Genomic DNA, 19,767 nt, shown 5'->3' on the forward strand with positions numbered 1-19,767 from the left:
ATGCCAGATGGCACTGTGTGCCATATTTTTCATTCATTTCTCCATCTCCTAAATAATGATGTTCAAGTCAGCATATTTAGGGAGGGTGGCAAGGATCGAAGGGAGACAAAAATACAAGAAAACCCGCAACAAAATTCATGTCAATATCCTTCTCGCTTCTGTCCACAGTGGGTTATTCCCAATTAGAAAATGATTCACTAATTGTGGACAAGGCAGCCTTGATAAATTTGTTAGACCCAGTAAAATAAACAGAAAAGGGGTACATTACCATAGATGTCTCAATGGCAATAAGGGTAATGGATACAATAATTCAAGAGATATTTAATTTTTAAAATTTGATTCACATACTCCGATTACAACTTCCATATGTTAGATAGAGCAGCCGGCACTGAAAGAAGTGCTTGTGCACATAGAGCCTTCACCCAGCCTCCCTTATCAAATTCAATTAGCATAAACTTCTCGTCTCTCCTTCCTCATTTGTTCACCCAATGTTTCCTTAAACTACACACATAATAGTCAATTAAAGTGAGTTCCATACTCATTGCTCCCTGAGAAAAGCTCTTTCTTCTGAATTTCCAGTTTATCTACCGACAACTATAAACAATTTAAATACCTACATTCTTCATACCAGAGATAAATTAGCCTTTTCATTTCAATTATGGTTACCAACTCTGGTTGAATATTTGTATTCCTGGAGGGTTCATCACACCACTCCTACCTTCAACCACCAACTCAGTCAAATAGGTTCTATGCCTAACTCCATTATTTTCAAAATTAGCAAAGAGGAGCATTCCAAGCAAGTGAGAAAAACACATGCAATTTTTAAAAAATGTGACACTGCAAAGTTTTTCTGGTCTTCCCAGTCTCCAAAGAGAGCAAGAATATAGTTCAAAATTACAGAAACAAATGTTGGGGGCAAAATGGGTTTCTATATTATATAGAACAGGGAGTTGCAGGTAGAAATTAAACCCTGTCACACCCCATCTTACTGGGTCTGGTATATCTCTGTCTAGACTACTAATTTTAGTCTAGTAAATTAGTCCCTCCATTTACTAGACTAATTCCTGGGAAGGCAGGACTGATGTATGAAGTGAGACTGGATTGGTTTAAAAAATGGAGGGGGATCTCAAAGAAATCTATAAAATTCAAACAAAACTAGTAAATGCAGGAAGCGTATCACCCATGGCCATGTGGCCCAGAACCAGAAGTTACAGTGTTAGGATCCTCATGGCAGGCTCATACAGAGGTGATGTTAGATCGGATTCATGGTGAGCTGATAAGGTGGATACAGAACTGGCTTGGTCACAGGAGAGAGAGAGTAGGTTATCTTTCTGACTGAAGATCTGTGGTTTGTGGTGCATAAAAACAATATGGAGGAGGATGTAGATGGTCTGATCTTAGTGCAAGTGACACAAAGATTGGGGGAGCTGCAAACAGTGAACAGGATTACCAGAGGATACAGCAGAATATAGATAGGTTAGGGTCTTGGGCGGAGAAATGGCAGGTGGAATTTAATCTGGACAAGTGTGAGGTAATGCATCTTGTAAGGTCTCATGCAGAGAGGAAAGTATACAGTAAATGGCAGAACCCTTAGATGCATTAACATAGGGGGATATAAGCATACAGGTCCATAATTCCCTGAAAGTGACAACGTAAGTGATATGGTAGTCAAGAAGGCATATGGCATGCTTGCTTTCATCAGTCAGGACATAATTTATAAAAATTGGCAAGTAGGTTACAGTTATATAGAACGTTAGTTAGGCCATAGTTTGGAACATTATGTACTGGTTGTGTGGCAACCAAAACTGAAGATCATGGAGGCTTTGGACAGGGCACAGAAAAGATTTACCAGGAGGTTGCCTGGTCTGGAGGTTATTAGCTTGAGGAGAGATTGGACAAATTTGGTTTGTTTTCACTTGAACATCAGAGACTGAGGCACGTTTTGACAAAAGTTTACAGAATTGAGAGGCATGGATAGTCAAGAGTTTTTCTCCCAGGGTAGAAACGTTAATGATGAGGGGACAAAGGTTTAAGGTAGAAGAAAGAAAGTTTAAAGGATTTGTGAGTGGCAAGTCTTTTTACACAGAGGGTGGAAGTGCCTGAAAATGCACTGCCAGGGATGATAGCAGCAGATACAATAGCAATAGTTGAGAGGCATCTTGACAGATACATGAAAAAGCATGGAATGGAGGGATACGGACCATGTAGAGGCAGAAGGTTTTTAGTTTAGAAAGATGTTGTGTGTAGGCACAGGCTTGGTTGGCTGAAGGGCCTGTACCTGGGGGCCTATTCTTTGTGCTTTGATACAGGGTAGGCCATTTAGAACTAAGATGAGGAGACATTTCTTCACCCAGAGAGAGTGGTGAGCCTGTGGAATTCTCTGCCACAGAAAACAGTGAGTCAAAACATTGAACGTTTTCGAGATGGGGTTAGATAACAGCCCTTGGAGCCAAATGGATCAAAGGGTATGGGGAGAAAGCAGGAACAGGGTATTGAGATGGTATGATCATAGTGAATGGTGAAGCACACTCAAAGGGCTGAATGATTAACAATTTCTCCTATTTTCTACGGTGCTCGGTTTCTATATTAGCCTTTTGGGTGAGATGTTATATAGCGTCCCAGTTGCGTCTTTAGGTCAATGTAAAAGATCCATTTCTATTTTGGACAGGAGCAGGGGAGTTTGCTCCAATATCCTGGGTTAACATTGATCACGATCACTTAAAACAAGTTATCCGTTCACACTGCTGATTGTGGGGTCTTGCTGTGTGCAAATTAAGGCTGTTATATTACAACAGTGATTTTAAAAGGACTTTAACAGCTGTAAAGTGCTTTGGAGTGTCCTGATGTTTTGAGGGGATCTGTATAAAGCCAAGTTACTTCTATTTAACCAGTGAGCCATGCTGGAAAATGTTCATGTTGCATATTAACTGAGTTGTAGACAAGGTTCTGTACTGTTCTTTTGTGTCTTTGATTAAATGTCTCCCAATCAAGATTCATATACCAAAAGTGGTCACTTCAGCAAGCCCCAAAAATCTGCCATCTTCTGGGGAGTTCAAGTGAAAATCAAGATGAGTAATTAATTTATCTTTCAATTTTATTTTGGGCGTCACACAATATGAAAGATGTTGAGCTAGCATAGAGGTCATAGGTAACAGACACAGTTTACCATTACCATGTTGGGCTACGTGCAAACACTTAAATGATGAAAAATTGGTACTTTTTGTTCAGAACAGAGGAAGTTAAAAGATTACTCAAAAACGTGTTTAAAACTATGAAGGGATCAACTGTTCCTACATATTGAGGATACTGGGGGGGGCTCAATGAATAAGGACTCTTTCTAAGGACAAAGAGTAGAACTTACTTTTTGTATACCGAGTGTGGGAAGTTGCAGTATCATATTTAATGATTGAAGCACAAATCATGTCAGGTTGAATGGAACAGGAATAAAGGAATGTGGACCAAAAAGGCAAGCAGGTTTAGAACAACTGCTCACGTACAGAATAGACTCAAACAGATAAGTTAGGCTGAATGGTATGTTTCCAAATTGTAGATTCTATATTATTTGAAAATTCAGGGCATCAGTCTTGCTACAATTCCACAGATTTGAGATTCTGATATAGAAATCCTTTATAAGACACAAGAGCCTTTGCGATTATAGTTTGTCTTTATAAAGGTAGGAAATATAAGTAGTAAGCCATTTAATAGGATTCTGGTTGATTCTGTCTCTCATCTCCATTTTCACCACAGCCCTCAATTCCCTTTGTATTCAAAAAATCTATTGCTGTCTACAAAGTATTTGTTCCTTGCAAAGTACTTGCACTGTTTAATTAGTATATCACGTTTTCAGCTACAGGTAACGTTACCATATTTGCAACAGACCAGAGGGCTGCTATCTCATTAAAGAGACAATTGCTGGATTTAATCCAAGGGTCACCATGTCTCAGGCTGGGAGAGGTTGAGATGAATTTCATGGTAACCTTAGCCGTCTGGCTAAGGATGGCCACATGCCACTGTGCTTACCTTTATTTTCTTTCTGTGTTTAATTTTTGGGACATTTTTGTCTGCAGGTCGCACTATTTTTTCTGCCTTAATCCATTCATCGTACCTGATAGACAAAAACAAAGTACAAGCTCCAGTAATGTTAGAAAGACAGCGCAAATTACAAGCAAACATGAGGGGTACATTCAGAACCTCCAAACAGCTGTGCTTGAACATTCAGACTGTAGTCACACCTTCATTATGTGCTCCTTGTTGGAAATGAAGTTTGGTGTATTTAACTCGTAGCACCATCACTGCTTTACAAAATTAGCTAATTGCACTTTGGAAGGCAGAAGACTTCTACTTTATTGAAAATGACTAGATGATGTATTTCAAATGTGCAGCAGATTAGAACAAACATTGAAACGCTGCTGATAAAACAAAGTTCATTTACAACAGGGCACTTCTACAAGCACAACATTTTCAAAATGCAGTTTCCGTTAAATGGTCTGTTAAAGCCAGATATTGCAAGTGTTAACAATGGACCAATCTTTTGTTAAGCAGTTTAACTGGAATGAAAAACGTAATCACGTCATTAGTGAATGGCTCAGATAGTAAATGGAATGCTGGTGCAAAATGGCTTTTATGGAGTTTTACTTCCCTTTTGTAGCATTTGTATAATTTAAATAGATTTTATGGTGTCATTAAAGCATTGTTTTGTTGTCCACTTGTAAAACAGTGTATCAGAATCTGTACAAGTAGCAGATTCAACTTATTATCAAAGCATTCCCCACCATCTCTTCATATAAACAGTCTATTCCATTGACCATTACAAACACTCAGGAAAGTTGGGGAAATTTAGGAAAATCTATTACATTTTGAAATAACTTTGAAGATTTTAACATTTAACCAGGATAACTGGATTTCTTTCACCCAACCCTCTCCAATTATCTTTCACAAGATGATTACCTTTGCTATAAGGAACAGCCTGAAATCTGTTGTTAGGTTAATTTCTAATAGCGCATCAGCATGAGATGCAACTGTTCTGATCTTTCTCTTAATAGTCTCCAAATGTCCCATTTCAGGTCAGTAACCGAGCAAAGTCTGCACTGATACTTGTCGGGGGGAAATAACATTTTACACCTACTGTCCCCCACGTTACATCTTTACAGCCAAATCTTAGCATAGCTCAGGCATCTCCAAATATTGCTGGAGGCTGCCCTTACATCTCGCATGCTCTGCAAACTTATACGGATTAAAACTCTGCTGCCCATATCCCGATTTGCACCGAGGGCTGTGCTCACCAACCTTAGTATGCAGTACCTTCATTTAAAATTCTCATCCTCATTTTCAAATTTTTCCATGGCCTCACCCCTCCTTCTCTCTGTAACCTCTTTTCAATCCTACAATGCATCGAGATCTTCATCATCCTATAGTTTTGGTCTCTTACATATCCCTAGCCTTCATGGTTTCATTATTGGCAGTTGTACATTCAGCCGTTTGGGGAGAGGAATTTCCTCTTTTCCATCTCTATTGCTCTCTGTTCTCCTTTAAGATCCTTCTTAACCTACATCCATGGCCCAGTTTTTAGTCATCATTTATAATATCTTTTCTGATCTCATATCAAATTTTTGTTCAAGAAACAAGGGAACATTGTGTACACAACATGGTTTAAATCCACTGATCTATTTTTAGTTTGCAAAATAGAATCAGAGTAACAAAATGAACGCACTCTATCATTCGAAGCAGTTTGTTTCATGAAGGAAGGATAGTCATTTTTGAAAAATACTTTACAAGCTTTATCTGTAACGCACTATGTTAACAAACTGGTGCCCAGTTGTAACTACAGCCTGTAACTGCAGTCCATGGAAATTGACATAGTCATAGAAAGTACAACATGGAAACAGATCCTTCAGTCCAACTCGCCCATGCAGACCAGATATCCTAAATTAATCTAGTCCCATTTGCCTGCATTTGGCCCACATCCCTTCAAACCCCTCCCATTCATATACCCATCCAGATGCCTCTTAATGTGGTAATTGCACCAGCCTCCACTACTTCCTTTGGTAGCTCATTCCATATAAGCACCCTCCTCTGCATGAAAAAGTTGCCCCATAGCTCCTTTTTAAGTCTTTCCACATGAAAAAAGACTGGTACTTATAAAACACTAGAATGATCCATGTTATAATGAATGGAGAAAATTATACATAGACAGTTGCAGTGCAATGTGCTAACATATTTAGGCCTCCAAGGTTGAAAAAAAAAATGCTCTAACAGGAAGTCTATCATTGATTACCATAAGTTCCAAAATAGATCCAAACGATAGCTACATTAGAACTAAGAATCCAAGCTAGATGTAACAAGTGTTTAGTGTGCCCATGAAAGCATGCCCAGAGTTTGACTCTCCTTCCTTCCATTCCCATTTGTGCTTCAGTTTACTAGTATGTAAAATCACACAGAATATGACTTCTGCATTCTTCTAATTCTGCCATTTTGCATAGTCCAGCTTTCATTGCACCACCATTCATAGCCATACTTTCAGCTATCTATGGACTCAATGGACTCAAGGGACCTAGATAGCTGAAACTGCCCACTTAATGTCATTACCATGAAGAATCTTTTTAAATGTCTCTAAAGCCTTTCATTCAGAATTAAAGTGTTATGGCTAATACAAATGGCCATTTTTTGGCACATGTAGTAAAATACTCAATGAGGCTACTAGCATTGAAGCTTCTCTTTTATTTAAAAAGTATCAATTAAGTTAAGATTCACACCAACTGGAATGGGTGAGCAGGAGGCAAAGATGGGGTGAGCAGTGCAGGGGCGGGGGGAGGAAATGATGAGTCAGGGAATGAGCAGGGGAGAGAAAGAGGGAGGGAAGCAAGTTGCCAATCACATTCGACAAATTTCAAGGCAACCATCTAGAAGGACAACATAACTTACTGGAGAAGAGACAGTAAAACAGGAGGCCATACAATGCAATAACTTATTCTGCATGGCATGCCCCTTGAACAGCTCAAAGGGAGATATGTGATTTCTAACTTTTAACTCACCTCACATTCCAGCCACAGTAATGCACCAGGTACAGGACCATTCCGCCCTCTACATCACAATCTTTAATGCTCGCTTCATACAACTTCTGGTTTCTTCCTCGACCATATCTCACTTGAACTTTCATTCCTGCTGGATAGCACTCAAATTCTTCCTCCTCCTCCTCCTCCTCCTCTTCCCTCTCTTCATCATCATCTTCCTCCTCTTCATTTTCCTCATCCTCTTCATCTTCCTCATCCTCTTTACTGCTTTCGTCTCTAACCCCAGATAAATGAAAAACATTTGTGTGTTTCACAAAAAAGTTAACAATTGCCTTTTGTTATACTTCATATTTACAATAAAGTTCATCACAGTTATTTAGTGGTGCATCATATTGTCATACTTGGTTCTCTGCCAAAACTCAGACACCCTTAACACTTGCCCTGATTAGTATGATGCAAACATTAGAACTTATGCTCAAAATGGATCCAGAGATCATCAAACGATTAATAACTAATTGTGTATAATTTTAATCCTTAAAATGTTGCAATAGTTTAAAAATACAATTTAAAAAGTGCTTTCATGTAGTGTTTTTAACTTCTATCTAGCTAGGTTTGCACTGGTGCAATCAGCTGAGGCCCAAGTCATATCCCTCTAGGATACAGACAAATGGGAGAGCCAGAAAATTCCCTGTCTCTGAGAAAGTGAGCATATATTGATTATACTTCATGAATTATTTGTTGCAAGATTTGGAAATTTCAAATATTTAAGATGAATGGATCAGAGACACAAAGTAGACACAGAACAGGGTGAGGAAAGATCCTGAACACTAGCTCTTACCCCACCAAACCTGTGAGCATATCTAGGTAAACACAAGGACTGCAGATGCTGGAAACCAGAGTCTAGATCCTCTGATGCTGCCTGACCTGCTGTGCTTTTCCAGCACTACTCTAATCTAGACTCTGTGAGCACATCTATCATAACCTCTAACGTCAGGCAACTCAATCCAAAATCCACTTTTATTTTGAGTTATTGGTTTGTCCTGTCGATATATTTTGCAGTCTTGAAGGTTTGGAAAAGACTTATCATAGCACTGATGGCACATTGACAATTACAGCTTAAAATCAGAGCACTTATATCAGACAGAATCAACAATCTAATGAATATGCAGATAAATGTGGCATTAAACACAACAGGCTGAACTTTGACGATGCCAATGATGATGATTCAGTAATCATAGGCCATATGAAAGATTTTCAGCTGTATTTTAGGCCCATCTAACAAATTTTGAGCTGTCCTTGGGCCTTGCATCCCTTTTCAAAAAAAGGAGGATCCCATCCTCAGGAGTTCTCAGAGGGCTGGCAGCCTGTTGCTAATGACAGCACCATCAGGAGTGGTGACAACTGCTGGGACTGCACCCAGCTGAGTGCTGCAGAGCCGGACGCCACCCTTACGGCCAGATGGTGGATTTGGGGGTCACCAGGGCAATCAAGCACACTCTGGTGAGGAGTGAGAGTGGAGGTTAGTAAGGGAAAATGACATAGTGTTGCTGCTTAGGCAGTCATCGTAGCCTGTGGGCCACAGTACCAGTCCAGGCAAACCACCCCAAATGACAGAGAGTTGCCATGGTTCTCCAAGCAGTCTCTACACCTGGCGGAGGACCCACCTGCAGCTGGCACAATGCCAGTGGCACAAAGATAGGGCCCCTTGAGTGACAATTGAATTCTGGGTGGGATAGCAACCTTCACATCTCCTATAACTGGTAAAAATGTCAGGGTGACAGGCAGTGCATTCTCCTCCATGCCTCCAAGCTCATTCTATCGGGCTGGCAAACTCCAAAACTTGCAGATCCAAGAAACTAGGAAAGTTTCTCAAGTAACATGGCGTCCTTTATAACGTAACACTCAAAATTTGAGGGCAGGTATTATTCCATTAAAGCAACTCCAGATGAAAAGCTTGAGTAATACTAAAATTGGAGTGACACAGAGTAGGATAGCATGGATGACATGCAAATTCATCAAGTATCCCATATTGAGGGCCCTTCTGGTGGTGCAGTGGAACCTCTCTAAACAGGGAGGCCTAGGTTCAAATCCCACCTGCTCCAGAGGTGTATGACATCTGAACAGGTTGATTAGAAAATTGGGTTATATAAAAAGTAAAAGAGGAAAATTTCTGCCCTTTGGTAGAGCCTATCATTTGCGCTATTCTCTACTTCTTCCTCTTTTTCTTCCTTTCTTTTACCTGCTCTGTAACGTGCTCGAAGGTGTTTCCTGTACAACAGAAATACAAATGGTTCTACACTGCAAGATGATTGCTACAGGGAGTTTTAAATGAGTTTCTGATTAAGGTAATCACCCGTATAGTTAGAACTAAGTCTTGTTTGCACTTTAATTGACTGAAGGGTAGGAAGTAACAATACTATCTAAAGCTAAAATAAATTTGAGCAATTCAGTCCTCACATTTGGTTTAATTCACAATCCATTCAATAAAGTCAGGACAAACATCATGGCAAGTTTTCTGTCAAGTGCCTCTCAAACCTCTCAAGGCAAGAAAACACCAAATCATCACCTCTTATACCCAACCTCGCTATTATTAGCTATTCCTGTGCTGAGATTCCAGTCCCTGATTCTAGTAGTTACCTGTGCTGATTTACTTACTATCCGATATTGCTGTCTCCAGCAGCTTTTCTAATTTCAAACTTAAATAATGCCTATGTGGGTGTTACTGGACAGAGTTGACTACTTCATCATTATGCTTATTCATGCAACTGTGATTTCTATAATCAGTCCCATCTTCATCTGTATCAGTTTTCACCGTGTCGCTCACAATCTCCCTATCCATATCTCACTACCTCATGGATATATTCGATGAAGCGATCTATGTATGTAATTATATATAGACACATACATATATCTGCGCATACCTCTGCCACCTTGTCTCTCCTCACCATGTGTCTCTATCGCCCTCATATCTTTCTCTACTTCCCTCTATCACTTGAAACATTTCTGACAGCAAACACACACAATTCTTATTGAAGTCTGTCCACTTGCTTATTGCCTTCCAACTGGCAGGAATATTAATGCCTGACAGAAGCAAGGTCCATCACGCCAATGACAAAGGCCTTTCTAAAATGTTGTAGTTTCGAAGTAAAGCTTACATTGATGGTGATGCCAATTTTGCATCCTACTTCACTGTTACAAGCTGTGGAAAAATGTTTTGAATGTTACATTCTTATTTCAGGCCAATCAAAATGGGCTCCTTTAACAAATTCAGCTGACACGTCATCCCATGATTTAAAAACATCAGATTTACATCAAATGATCATGTAATATTTAGTGCAACTTAACGAGGGCAAGCAGTTAGATGCAATGTTATAATTTTAAATGATCAAATACTCACCCCTGTTTTCCATTATTTTCCAATTTTTCTGTTTTTAACTCTTCAGTTTTACATCTGGTAAAGTCTTTCACACTATTGATTTGATTTCCCTTGCTTTCTTCACAGTCTTCAGTTTTCACTTTGCTGCTGTCTTTTCTGGAGTCTGGAGTTTGTACTGGAATTTCCGATGGATACTTCTTTCGCGTCTGGGAAGATAAAACAGCTTGGTTAAATGCAGCAAAATGTGCAGGCCTATTTTCTTTTCAACTAGCTGGTGGGTGACCTGCTCCCAGGCATTGCAGAAATTGTAATGTGTTTCTTCTTTCATGGGAGCCCATGTGACATTAGCAGCTCATCAGGAAAAAAAAACATTAAACTGCTTCATTTTCAGATGAATAATCATTCATTCTTGACAGATAATCTGGTTCCGAGTTTATAAATAGTTAGCTGGTTTAATTTTTCAGGGAGGAATGACTCATAAACTGTGATCAACTCTGTACTTTCCTGCTCTGAATGCAATATGTTTTCCCAGAGCTATCAATACTGAGATCTTCAACAGAAAGTCAGCCATATGCAGAACCACAGAAGAATCTAAGCAAAGAATTTTGTACCACAGAGGAATTAATCGTGACTACGCTTCAAGAGTATATTATGATGTATATAAACACAACAGCTATGAAGGAGACAATGAATTTATACACACCATTTAAAAACCACAATTTGCAAAGAGCAAATCCCACAAACAACAATGAAACACGTAACAGTTCCGTTTGTCTGTGGGGCTAACTGGTCATTCTGACAGACAGACAAATGCTGGGCAGGACACTACGAAGAATTCCAATGCTCTTCCTCAGTTACTTCCATGGAATCTTTTACATTGTCCTAAGGGAGTTTACCAACAGTATATTATTTCTCAAGTGCTGGCTGCTTGAATTCACAGGTGAGCCTTGAAGCCATGACTTTTTAACTCTGAGACGAGAATACTACTATTTATTAACCATTGAGAATGAGGAGGCAGATATACACTTCCTGATTCTGGGTGGGTTCACGTGAATAAGCTGCTGCATTAGTAGCATTTTATTTAGTCACAAATTGGATAAAGTGGACCAAGATAGTGGCAGAAAAATAGCAAGTGCTATTTTCTGTTTGATTCGGAGATGCCGGTGTTGGACTGGGATATACCAAGTTAAATCACACAACACCAGGTTATAGTCCAACAGGTTTAATTAGAAACACTAGCTTTTGGATCACCACTCCATCAGGTGGTTGTGGAGGACACAATTGTGAGAGACAGAATTTATAGCAAAAGTCCACAGTGTGATGTAACTGAAATTATACATTGAAAAATACCTTGATTGTTTGTTAAGTCTCTCATTTGTTACAGTGTCCATGTTAGTTTCACTTCTTTCATATATAAATCACAAAACCTTTTTAAAAGTTACATTTTCAGCTGCAGTCCCTGACCATTGACCATCTCCAAACTTCTTCCAAACCTAAGAGATATGATTGTGTCTTAAAATCAAGTATTCTGGTAAGTCTTGCGCTGTGCAATGTCTGCAGCCTCTCAGCTCATGGGTGAATTTTAAAAAAAAATCAAAAAGAGGGGAGAAGCGACCTCAGTGCTATGTTCCATAAGATAGACAGACCACTTAGACTCTGTACTTCAGATATGGTCTGTGGTGTGGAAGAGATGGGGGTGACTCATAAGTCAGGCAGGTTTGGAGAAAGTGAAGGCAGCAATGGAGGAACCTTTGCCTTAGTACGATGTTCTTGTGGCTCAACTGGATGAGAAGAGGCACTGCAAGGAGGATAAACAAAATGACCACAGCATTGTAGAGCTGAGGACCACTGAAATGATGGGCATTGTGTTGGATTGGGTGAGTGCTTTTTTGGAGAAGGAGCAAATAGAGATAGGGGATAGTTAGGGAAATATATACTGCTCTCTGAAGTTGAAAAGTGAGGTTCAAAGGCTGTGTTCCTTACCTGGTGTCAAAGTTAAAGACCTATCCTCAGGTGGAGAGGAATGAGAACTTGAGGAAGGGGATCCATGGGTCATGGTCCACATGGGTACAAACTACACAGGTAGGACTAAGAAAGCTAGTATAACAGTAATCTTGGAATTACTCTTGGAGCCAAAAAATAACAGGAAAGGACATAGCTTACAAATATGACAGCCCCAGCAAAAAGGTCACATCTATAAAAATAGTATAAGCTCAAGCAGCATTTGCAATAAGATGGTTGAACTAAAAGCACACATAGAAATATATGTGTTTGAGGTGATACAGCAACACAGTTGGAAAGAAAGTAATAGCCAAGGCCAGGAAGTAAATATTGTCAGCAAATCGACATGTTGGAAGGATAGAAAGAAAGAAAAAGGTAAATCTCTGTTAATAAAGGATGATCAGTACAGTCATGCAAAATGGCTCAGGATTATTCAGTTTAGATGATGAGAAATAACAAAAGGAATAAGTCACTGATGAGAATACTTTATAGGTCCCTCACAGTAGCTACAATGCAGGATGAAGTGAATTCAGGACAGCTTCTTAGAACATTTTATCTCATAATCAGTGAACGGGCTATTTTAAACCTGGTAATTTATAATGACACAATACTGAAGAGGAGAAATTAAAGCAGGAAAACAAATGAAGAAACAAAAACAGGAAATAAAATTTTCTACAAGCTCTGGGATCTCAACTATTTATGATCTATGGTCATATCTTACATGAACTGATCTACGTAGATATTGTAGCTAAATTTGCTGATGACACAAAAACAGGCAGGAAGGAAAATTGTGAGGAAGATCAAAATTCAGATTTGTTTTGCATCTTTGTGTTGACATGGAGGCAGAGGTCCTAAATAAAATGACAAGCAGACCCAGTTTCTGGGATTCCTGCCATTATCCCCATTTCTGGCAAATTTTGTCGATCAAAGGGAATACAGAATGTTTGTCCATTTTTAATTTCTTGAGCATTACAAAGGCCTGCCAATATGGTCAGATGGCTTCTGAGTTTTGAGCACAATGGATATTGGACAATTGCAATAAAGGATGCATTGGTATGATGGTGCAGGCTTGGAATAAGCATGGGAGATAATGAGGAGGCATGAGAGGCAGGTAGGCAGATGAGAGCAAGAGGGCTTAATAACCATGATTAGAACGTGGCCTAATAAACAAAGACAAGTTTTTTAATACTCTGGTTTTGCCATCTGCCCACCTCTATTGCCACCTTGCACCTCTATCTGGAAGAAACAGGCTCATCCTAGTCCACGTCCCCAATGAAAACAGCAAGAAGGCTATTACAGGATGGTAACCAGCTTGTAGAGCCGAGTTAGATACCCATCTCAACTATGACAATTTCAGAAAGCCTGCAAAGGGATATCGATGGTTTAAGGAAGCAGCCAAGAATTTGACAGATCCAACTTAATGTGGGAAAATGTAAAGTTGTCCACTTTAGCAGGTGAAACAGAATAGCAAAATATTAGTTAACTGACGTGATACTGCAGAATACTGTGGCATAGAGGGATCTGGGTGTTGAGCACAGAAGTCACAAAATGTGAATAGGGAAGTATTGAAATAATTAGGAGGGCAAATGGAATGTTGGTCTTTATACAGTACAGGGAATTGGTAAGACTGTCACTATAGCATCATGCACAGTTCTGGTCTCCATATTTAAATAAGCATACACTTGCAAAGAATATTCATTCAGTGGATTCCTGGGATGAAAGCGTGGTATTATAAAAGGAAAGATTGAGCTGGTTGGGCATGTTTCCATTGGAGATTTGAAGAACAAAAATAATTGATCGAAACAAAATATTCTGAAAGGACCTGCTAGGATATATAACAGAATTTTATTTTCTCTCGCTGGGAAGTTAGAAGAGGTGAATGATCTCAGGATAAAGCATCAAACACTTAAAACAGATGAGGAGAAATTTCCTCATTCAGAGGGCTCTGAATTCTTTACCCACAGGGCTGTGAATGCTCTATTATTTAATACTTCTACACAGCAGGTCTTCCCAATGCTGGAAATGCAGAGCCACATTAAAGATTGATGCCAGGAGCCATCAAATACATACAGTTGCACGCACCTATGACACTGTGACATCAGTCTCCAGCACCAGGACTACTGGCTTACCTCTGCACATATGCAATTGATGTCACCAAAGTATGCGAGTGCAAAATGGCAAATCTGAGGGCATCTGAGCATGTGAAGTGACATCACTATGCCTACCACCTAATCACAGCAACTCCATTCTTAACATCACCAGGAACACTGCAGCGTTTGCATTGTAAATATACAGATAGGAAATCTTGATCAGAGGCAGCTGCTGCACAGTTGCTTGGCAGTGACGTAACACTGTAACATTTTTTTCTGTGCATTGACTCTGATTGCTCCACCTAGTGGTAGTATTGACCTCAAACAACCATATACTTTAAACTAAGGCAGATCTTTGGTCTCTGAAGGAATCAAGGGTTATTAAGAGACAGAAGTGAAGTTGGACATGAATGTGGAGACAAGGCCAAATGATCAGCTGTGATTATACTGAATGGCAGAGCAGGTTCAAGGAGCTGCATAGTCTTCTCCTGTTTCATTCCTCATACTGTTGAGCTTAAATTGTCAATCATAGATTCATTGAATGTTACAAAACAGGAGGATGGCATATTGCGCAGTGCTCTAGTTAGCTTTACTCCCCAGTCCTTCCTCTATCACTCTGCAACTTCTTCTGCAAAAAGTATTTATCCAGTCCCCATTTCAAAGTTAGTACTGAATTTGTTTTCATGCGCCTTTATTCCAAATCATCACAACTTGCTACATAAGGGATATTCCTCAATGTACTTTTTAAAAAATGGTCAATTACCTTATATCTGTGCCTTCTGGTGACTGACACTTCTGTCATCTCAAACAGCTTCTCCCTACTTACTCTGTCATAACTCTTGGAAATCCTGCGACTAAATATTCATTAAAATCCCTGATATAAGCAAGACAACCCCAGTACTTCTAGCCAAAAAGAGGAGTTCCATAGTTAGGTATTTCAAAATTGAGTCAACATCACAACTTTTGTTTGTTCTTCACATTTGCAGCATTTTAACACATTCATTTAACTGAAGGACAGTCATTTGTATTGCTGAAGATTAAAAGGAACAGCTGTCAATTGTCATCACCACCTTTAAGGGAGATAATTTAAAGGAAATCCAGATCACTTCAGTGTTCTGAAGCAATTTCAGAATGCCATATCCAACACACAAGAACAAAACTAAACATGATTCAGTATTTACCTTCAGTGATTTTGTTTCCTGATCCTTTAGTTCTTCATCATCATCATCATCATGAATGCTTTTGCATTCACTCTCATTTTCAAGTTCAACTGTTGCTCGTTTAGCATTTTCGACCTTTTCTTTCTCCTCTTTATGATCAAGGTTGCCATGATCTTTTTCACATTCTTTCTTATCTTTTTCTTTTTTAACATTCTCTTGCAGTGATGTGGAAAATTGAATGTTAGCTGACTTGCAATAGTCCTCAAAACCGCACAAGTACCTGGAAAACAAACATCAAGGTTCGAAATTACTTAAGGAAAGAAACCCACATCAGTTGCTCCTCCCCACCTGCCCGACAGAAGATTTTTAGTTACAATGGATTGCAGGAACAACTAACTACTTAATGCCACCTGATGACATAGAAGACTGGAAGAAAATAAAAACTTGCATTTCCAAAGCACTTTTCACAACTTTAAGTAGTACATTTGAAGTGTAGGCGTTTTCGTAACATAAAAAAAACACAGGGGCAAATTTGAATATAAGATTACACAGACCAGATAAGTATTTATAGTAATGTTGGGAGAGGGGTAAATGTTGGCCATAAAATTGGGTATGGAACTAGCTTGATAGTTGTTTCAAGATGTCAGCACAACCTCAATGATTTGAATGGCAGATTTCTGTATTTTGTTTGATTCTCTCTGCTTGGTTGCACATCAGGTTCAGCATGGATACTCAAGTTTCAAATTACATTTGAAAAATCCATGCTCAGTGAGATCATGTTACAAGATGACCATCATAGGACTCATATTGATCATAATATATCAACTTTTATTTAGCTGCTCTACCAATTGCAAAATTGAAAACCCAACAAGCTTTCGGCCTTTAAACTATTATTTCCCCCTACAAGGACAATCTATCTCATGATGCATGTCACTCTACAGTTTACTTTAAGGTATGTCATGCTTGGGATCATCATAGTCTGAAAACAAGAGAGTTTGGAATGGGGAAACCATGGCCTGTACAGACAGAAAGGTATGCCAGATCTTCCAGCTATAAGGCAACTGATTGGCTGTTGGCAGGCCTTTACCTGGAAGTAGGACCCAGATTGAGGAAGTTCCAGCTGCCAATGGTCATCCACAGACCAGAAAGCATCTGATCACGACAGTGCCACAAGTGTAGCTGCTGCTGATAAAACACTGCCCAGTCTCCCAAGGAGGATCACTCAAGAAGCAGCAAGGTTTTTTTTTTCTTATGAGAAGGGAGAGGAGTTAGTGGAGTCAGGAGTAATAATATGGGTTCATTGCCCTATCCTGAATGCACAGATCACCAATTTCTTTCATATTATTGTAGTAGAAAGGACTAAAATTTACACAGAACACACACTGTTGTTTTTGGAATGAAACTCACATAAGTGATCCTCAAAGTCTCTTATTATTGTTTCCTACATAATTGCCCACAAATGGATCACCATATCTAAGTTTCTTCCTCTTCCAGATTGTTCCGTCAATGTAACCCACTTCAGGTTCAGCAAAAATCACACCATTCATTTGGAATGTCCTTTTATGGATGCCTTCATTTTGGTGCTGTTATAATTGTATTTTGAGCACCTGCCATTTGTTGGGCTTCATACTGCTACTTGCTTAACAGAAAAGTCAATAGCTGGCATTATTCTGCAAATTCTTGATGGACTTATGACAGTATCAAAATCAGTTGATAATTCCAAGATGACAGCACAAGTGATTGTAAAAGACAATAGGTAAACATTATAGTTATAAGGACAGGTTCAAATATGGAGGTTACTTTACTGAAACTAGGAGGGCCAATTTACACAAAATGTACAAAACAGAAAAATACTATTACCCCAAATAATTTGTACTAGTGTCTGTGCTCGACAGGAGTCTCCTTCCACTCCTTGTACTATTTAGGCTCTCAACATTTCTTTCCATTTCCTTTTCTTCCCCCATCAACTCAAGTGATTTGCTTCAACTATTCCCAAAGTGTGTTTCACATAGTAAGCCATTTGCCAAGGCAAGAAACATTTCCTCATTTCAGTACTCAAATTTTTAACCATCTTTTATTTATTGCCTTTAACTTACTATAAACGTCTTTAAAAGGTTTTAGTCTTCGGCTGGACTGTTTTCTCTGATTGCTAAGTCATTGTTGTGACATTTTTTGATTGCCATGGAGAGTCAGAAGAGTTATTAGGAAGTATTTCTCTTAATTTTAAAGAGTTATTTGAGCCCAGAACTCATGTCTAAATGTTGGGAGATGCCACTGTTCCATTGAGGAAAAACAGATAAATACATGAAATAGTTCTGTAAACAGGGATAAGGCGAGAAAGAGGACCATGGGATGCAATTTCATTATCCTCATTTAAGGAAGGCTGTAAACGTACTGGAGGTGATTCAGACAGCGTTTATCAAGTTGATACCTGGAACGACTGGCTTATTGTAATGATGAGAAGTCAGGCAGATTTGCTTGTTACCAGAGTTTCAAAGAGCAAATGGTAACTTCACTGAAATATAACAAGATCCTGAATAGTCTTGACAAAATAGAGATGGGCATGGACAAGATATTGCACCGTAAGAGAAGGGGATGTCATTGTTAAAAAGGGTGTCCCTAATTTAAGAAGGGAGATTAGAAGAACTTTTTCTCTGCGGATTGCACTATTTTAGAACACAGACTCAGAAGGAGGTGGAGACAGGGGTCACAGAATATTTTTAAAGATGGAGTTAAACTGATTTTTGTTAGGGAAAAGAATCAAAGATTGTTGGAATAAATGAGAATGAGGAATTTGAAACAAACAAATCAGCTATGATCTTACTTAATGGTGCAGACCCTAGTGGCTGCATGGCTTCTGTTCCTAATTTGTATCTTTTGAATTCATTCAGGTTGTGGCGACTTTGGCAGTTGGGTCAGCATTCATTGCCCATCCTTAATGACTTTCAGAATGTGGTAGTGAAGTGAGCTGCCTTTTTTAATCACTGCAGTTCATTTGATATTGGTACATCCACAATGCTACTGGGGAAGGAACTCCGAGATTTTATCCCAGCGATAGCAAAGGAATGTCAATCTATTTCCAAGTCAGTTTGTCACTAGTTTGGATGGGAACTTGCAGGTGTTCCAATGCATCTGCTGTCATTGTCCTTTCAGAAGGTGGTGGTTGAGAACATAAGATGCTAGCAAAGCAGCCTTAGTGAATTTCGTAGTGAATCTTGTAGATGGTACGTGCAGCTGCTACTGTGTGCATCGGTAGTGGAAGGGGTGAATCTACATGAACGTCAAGTTGTCAAGCAGGATGCTTTGTCTACCAATTATATGATCAGCAAGGCAGCCTTTATGAGGAGCCACAGAAAATGGGGGAGATACTAAATGAATATTTTGCATCAGTATTTACTGTGGAAAAGGATATGGAAGATATAGACTGTAGAGAAATAGATGGTGACATCTTGCAAAATGTCCAGATTACAGAGGAGAAAGTGCTGAATGTCTTGAAACGGTTAAAGGTGGATAAATTCCCAGGACTTGATCAGGTGTACTCAAGAATTCTGTGGGAACCTAGAGAAGTGATGGCTGCGCCTCTTGCTGAGATATTTGTATCATTGATAGTCACAGGTGAGGTGCCGGAAGACTGGAGGTTGGCAAACGTGGTGCCACTGTTTAAGAAGGGCGGTAAAGACAAGCCAGGGAACTATAGACCAGAGAGCCTGATCTCAGTGGTGAGCAAGTTGTTGGAGGGAATCCTGAGGAACAGGATGTGCATGTATTTGGAAAGGCAAGGACTGATTAGGGATAGTCAACATGGCTTGGTGTGTGGGAAATCATGTCTTACAAACTTGATTGAGTTTATTGAAGAAGTAACAAAGAGGATTGATGAGGGCAGAGCAGTAGATGTGATCGATATGGACTTCAGTAAGACATTCGACAAGGTTCCCCATGGGAGACTGATTAGCAAGGTTAGATCTCATGGAATACAGGGAGAACTAGCCATTTGGATAAAGAACTGGCTCAAAGGTAGAAGACAGAGGGTGGTGGTGGAGGGTTGTTTTTCAGACTAGAGGCCTGTGACCAATGGAGTGCCACAAGGATCGGTGATGGGTCCTCTACTTTTTGTCATTTATATAAATGAT

The 19,767-nt window shown here is 39.4% G+C and overlaps 1 protein-coding gene across 2 annotated transcripts in view; it reads right to left on the minus strand.

The window, feature by feature from the left end:
- Positions 1-19,767, minus strand: part of arid4b (AT-rich interaction domain 4B) — a 172,844-nt gene that overhangs the window by 20,605 nt on the left and 132,472 nt on the right. The window contains exons 16-19 of one of the 2 annotated variants that reach the window (XM_060852544.1): positions 15,659-15,917; positions 10,408-10,592; positions 7,032-7,286; positions 4,021-4,105 (exon numbers count right to left, since the gene is read on the minus strand). In XM_060852544.1, the coding sequence (XP_060708527.1) occupies positions 4,021-4,105; positions 7,032-7,286; positions 10,408-10,592; positions 15,659-15,917 (784 nt within the window). The remainder of the gene's footprint in view (positions 1-4,020; positions 4,106-7,031; positions 7,287-10,407; positions 10,593-15,658; positions 15,918-19,767) is intronic. The other variant, XM_060852551.1, reaches the window with a different exon arrangement.

The sequence above is a fragment of the Hemiscyllium ocellatum genome, chromosome 3 (assembly GCF_020745735.1).
Source record: "Hemiscyllium ocellatum isolate sHemOce1 chromosome 3, sHemOce1.pat.X.cur, whole genome shotgun sequence".
Classification (NCBI taxonomy): Eukaryota; Metazoa; Chordata; class Chondrichthyes; order Orectolobiformes; family Hemiscylliidae; genus Hemiscyllium; species Hemiscyllium ocellatum.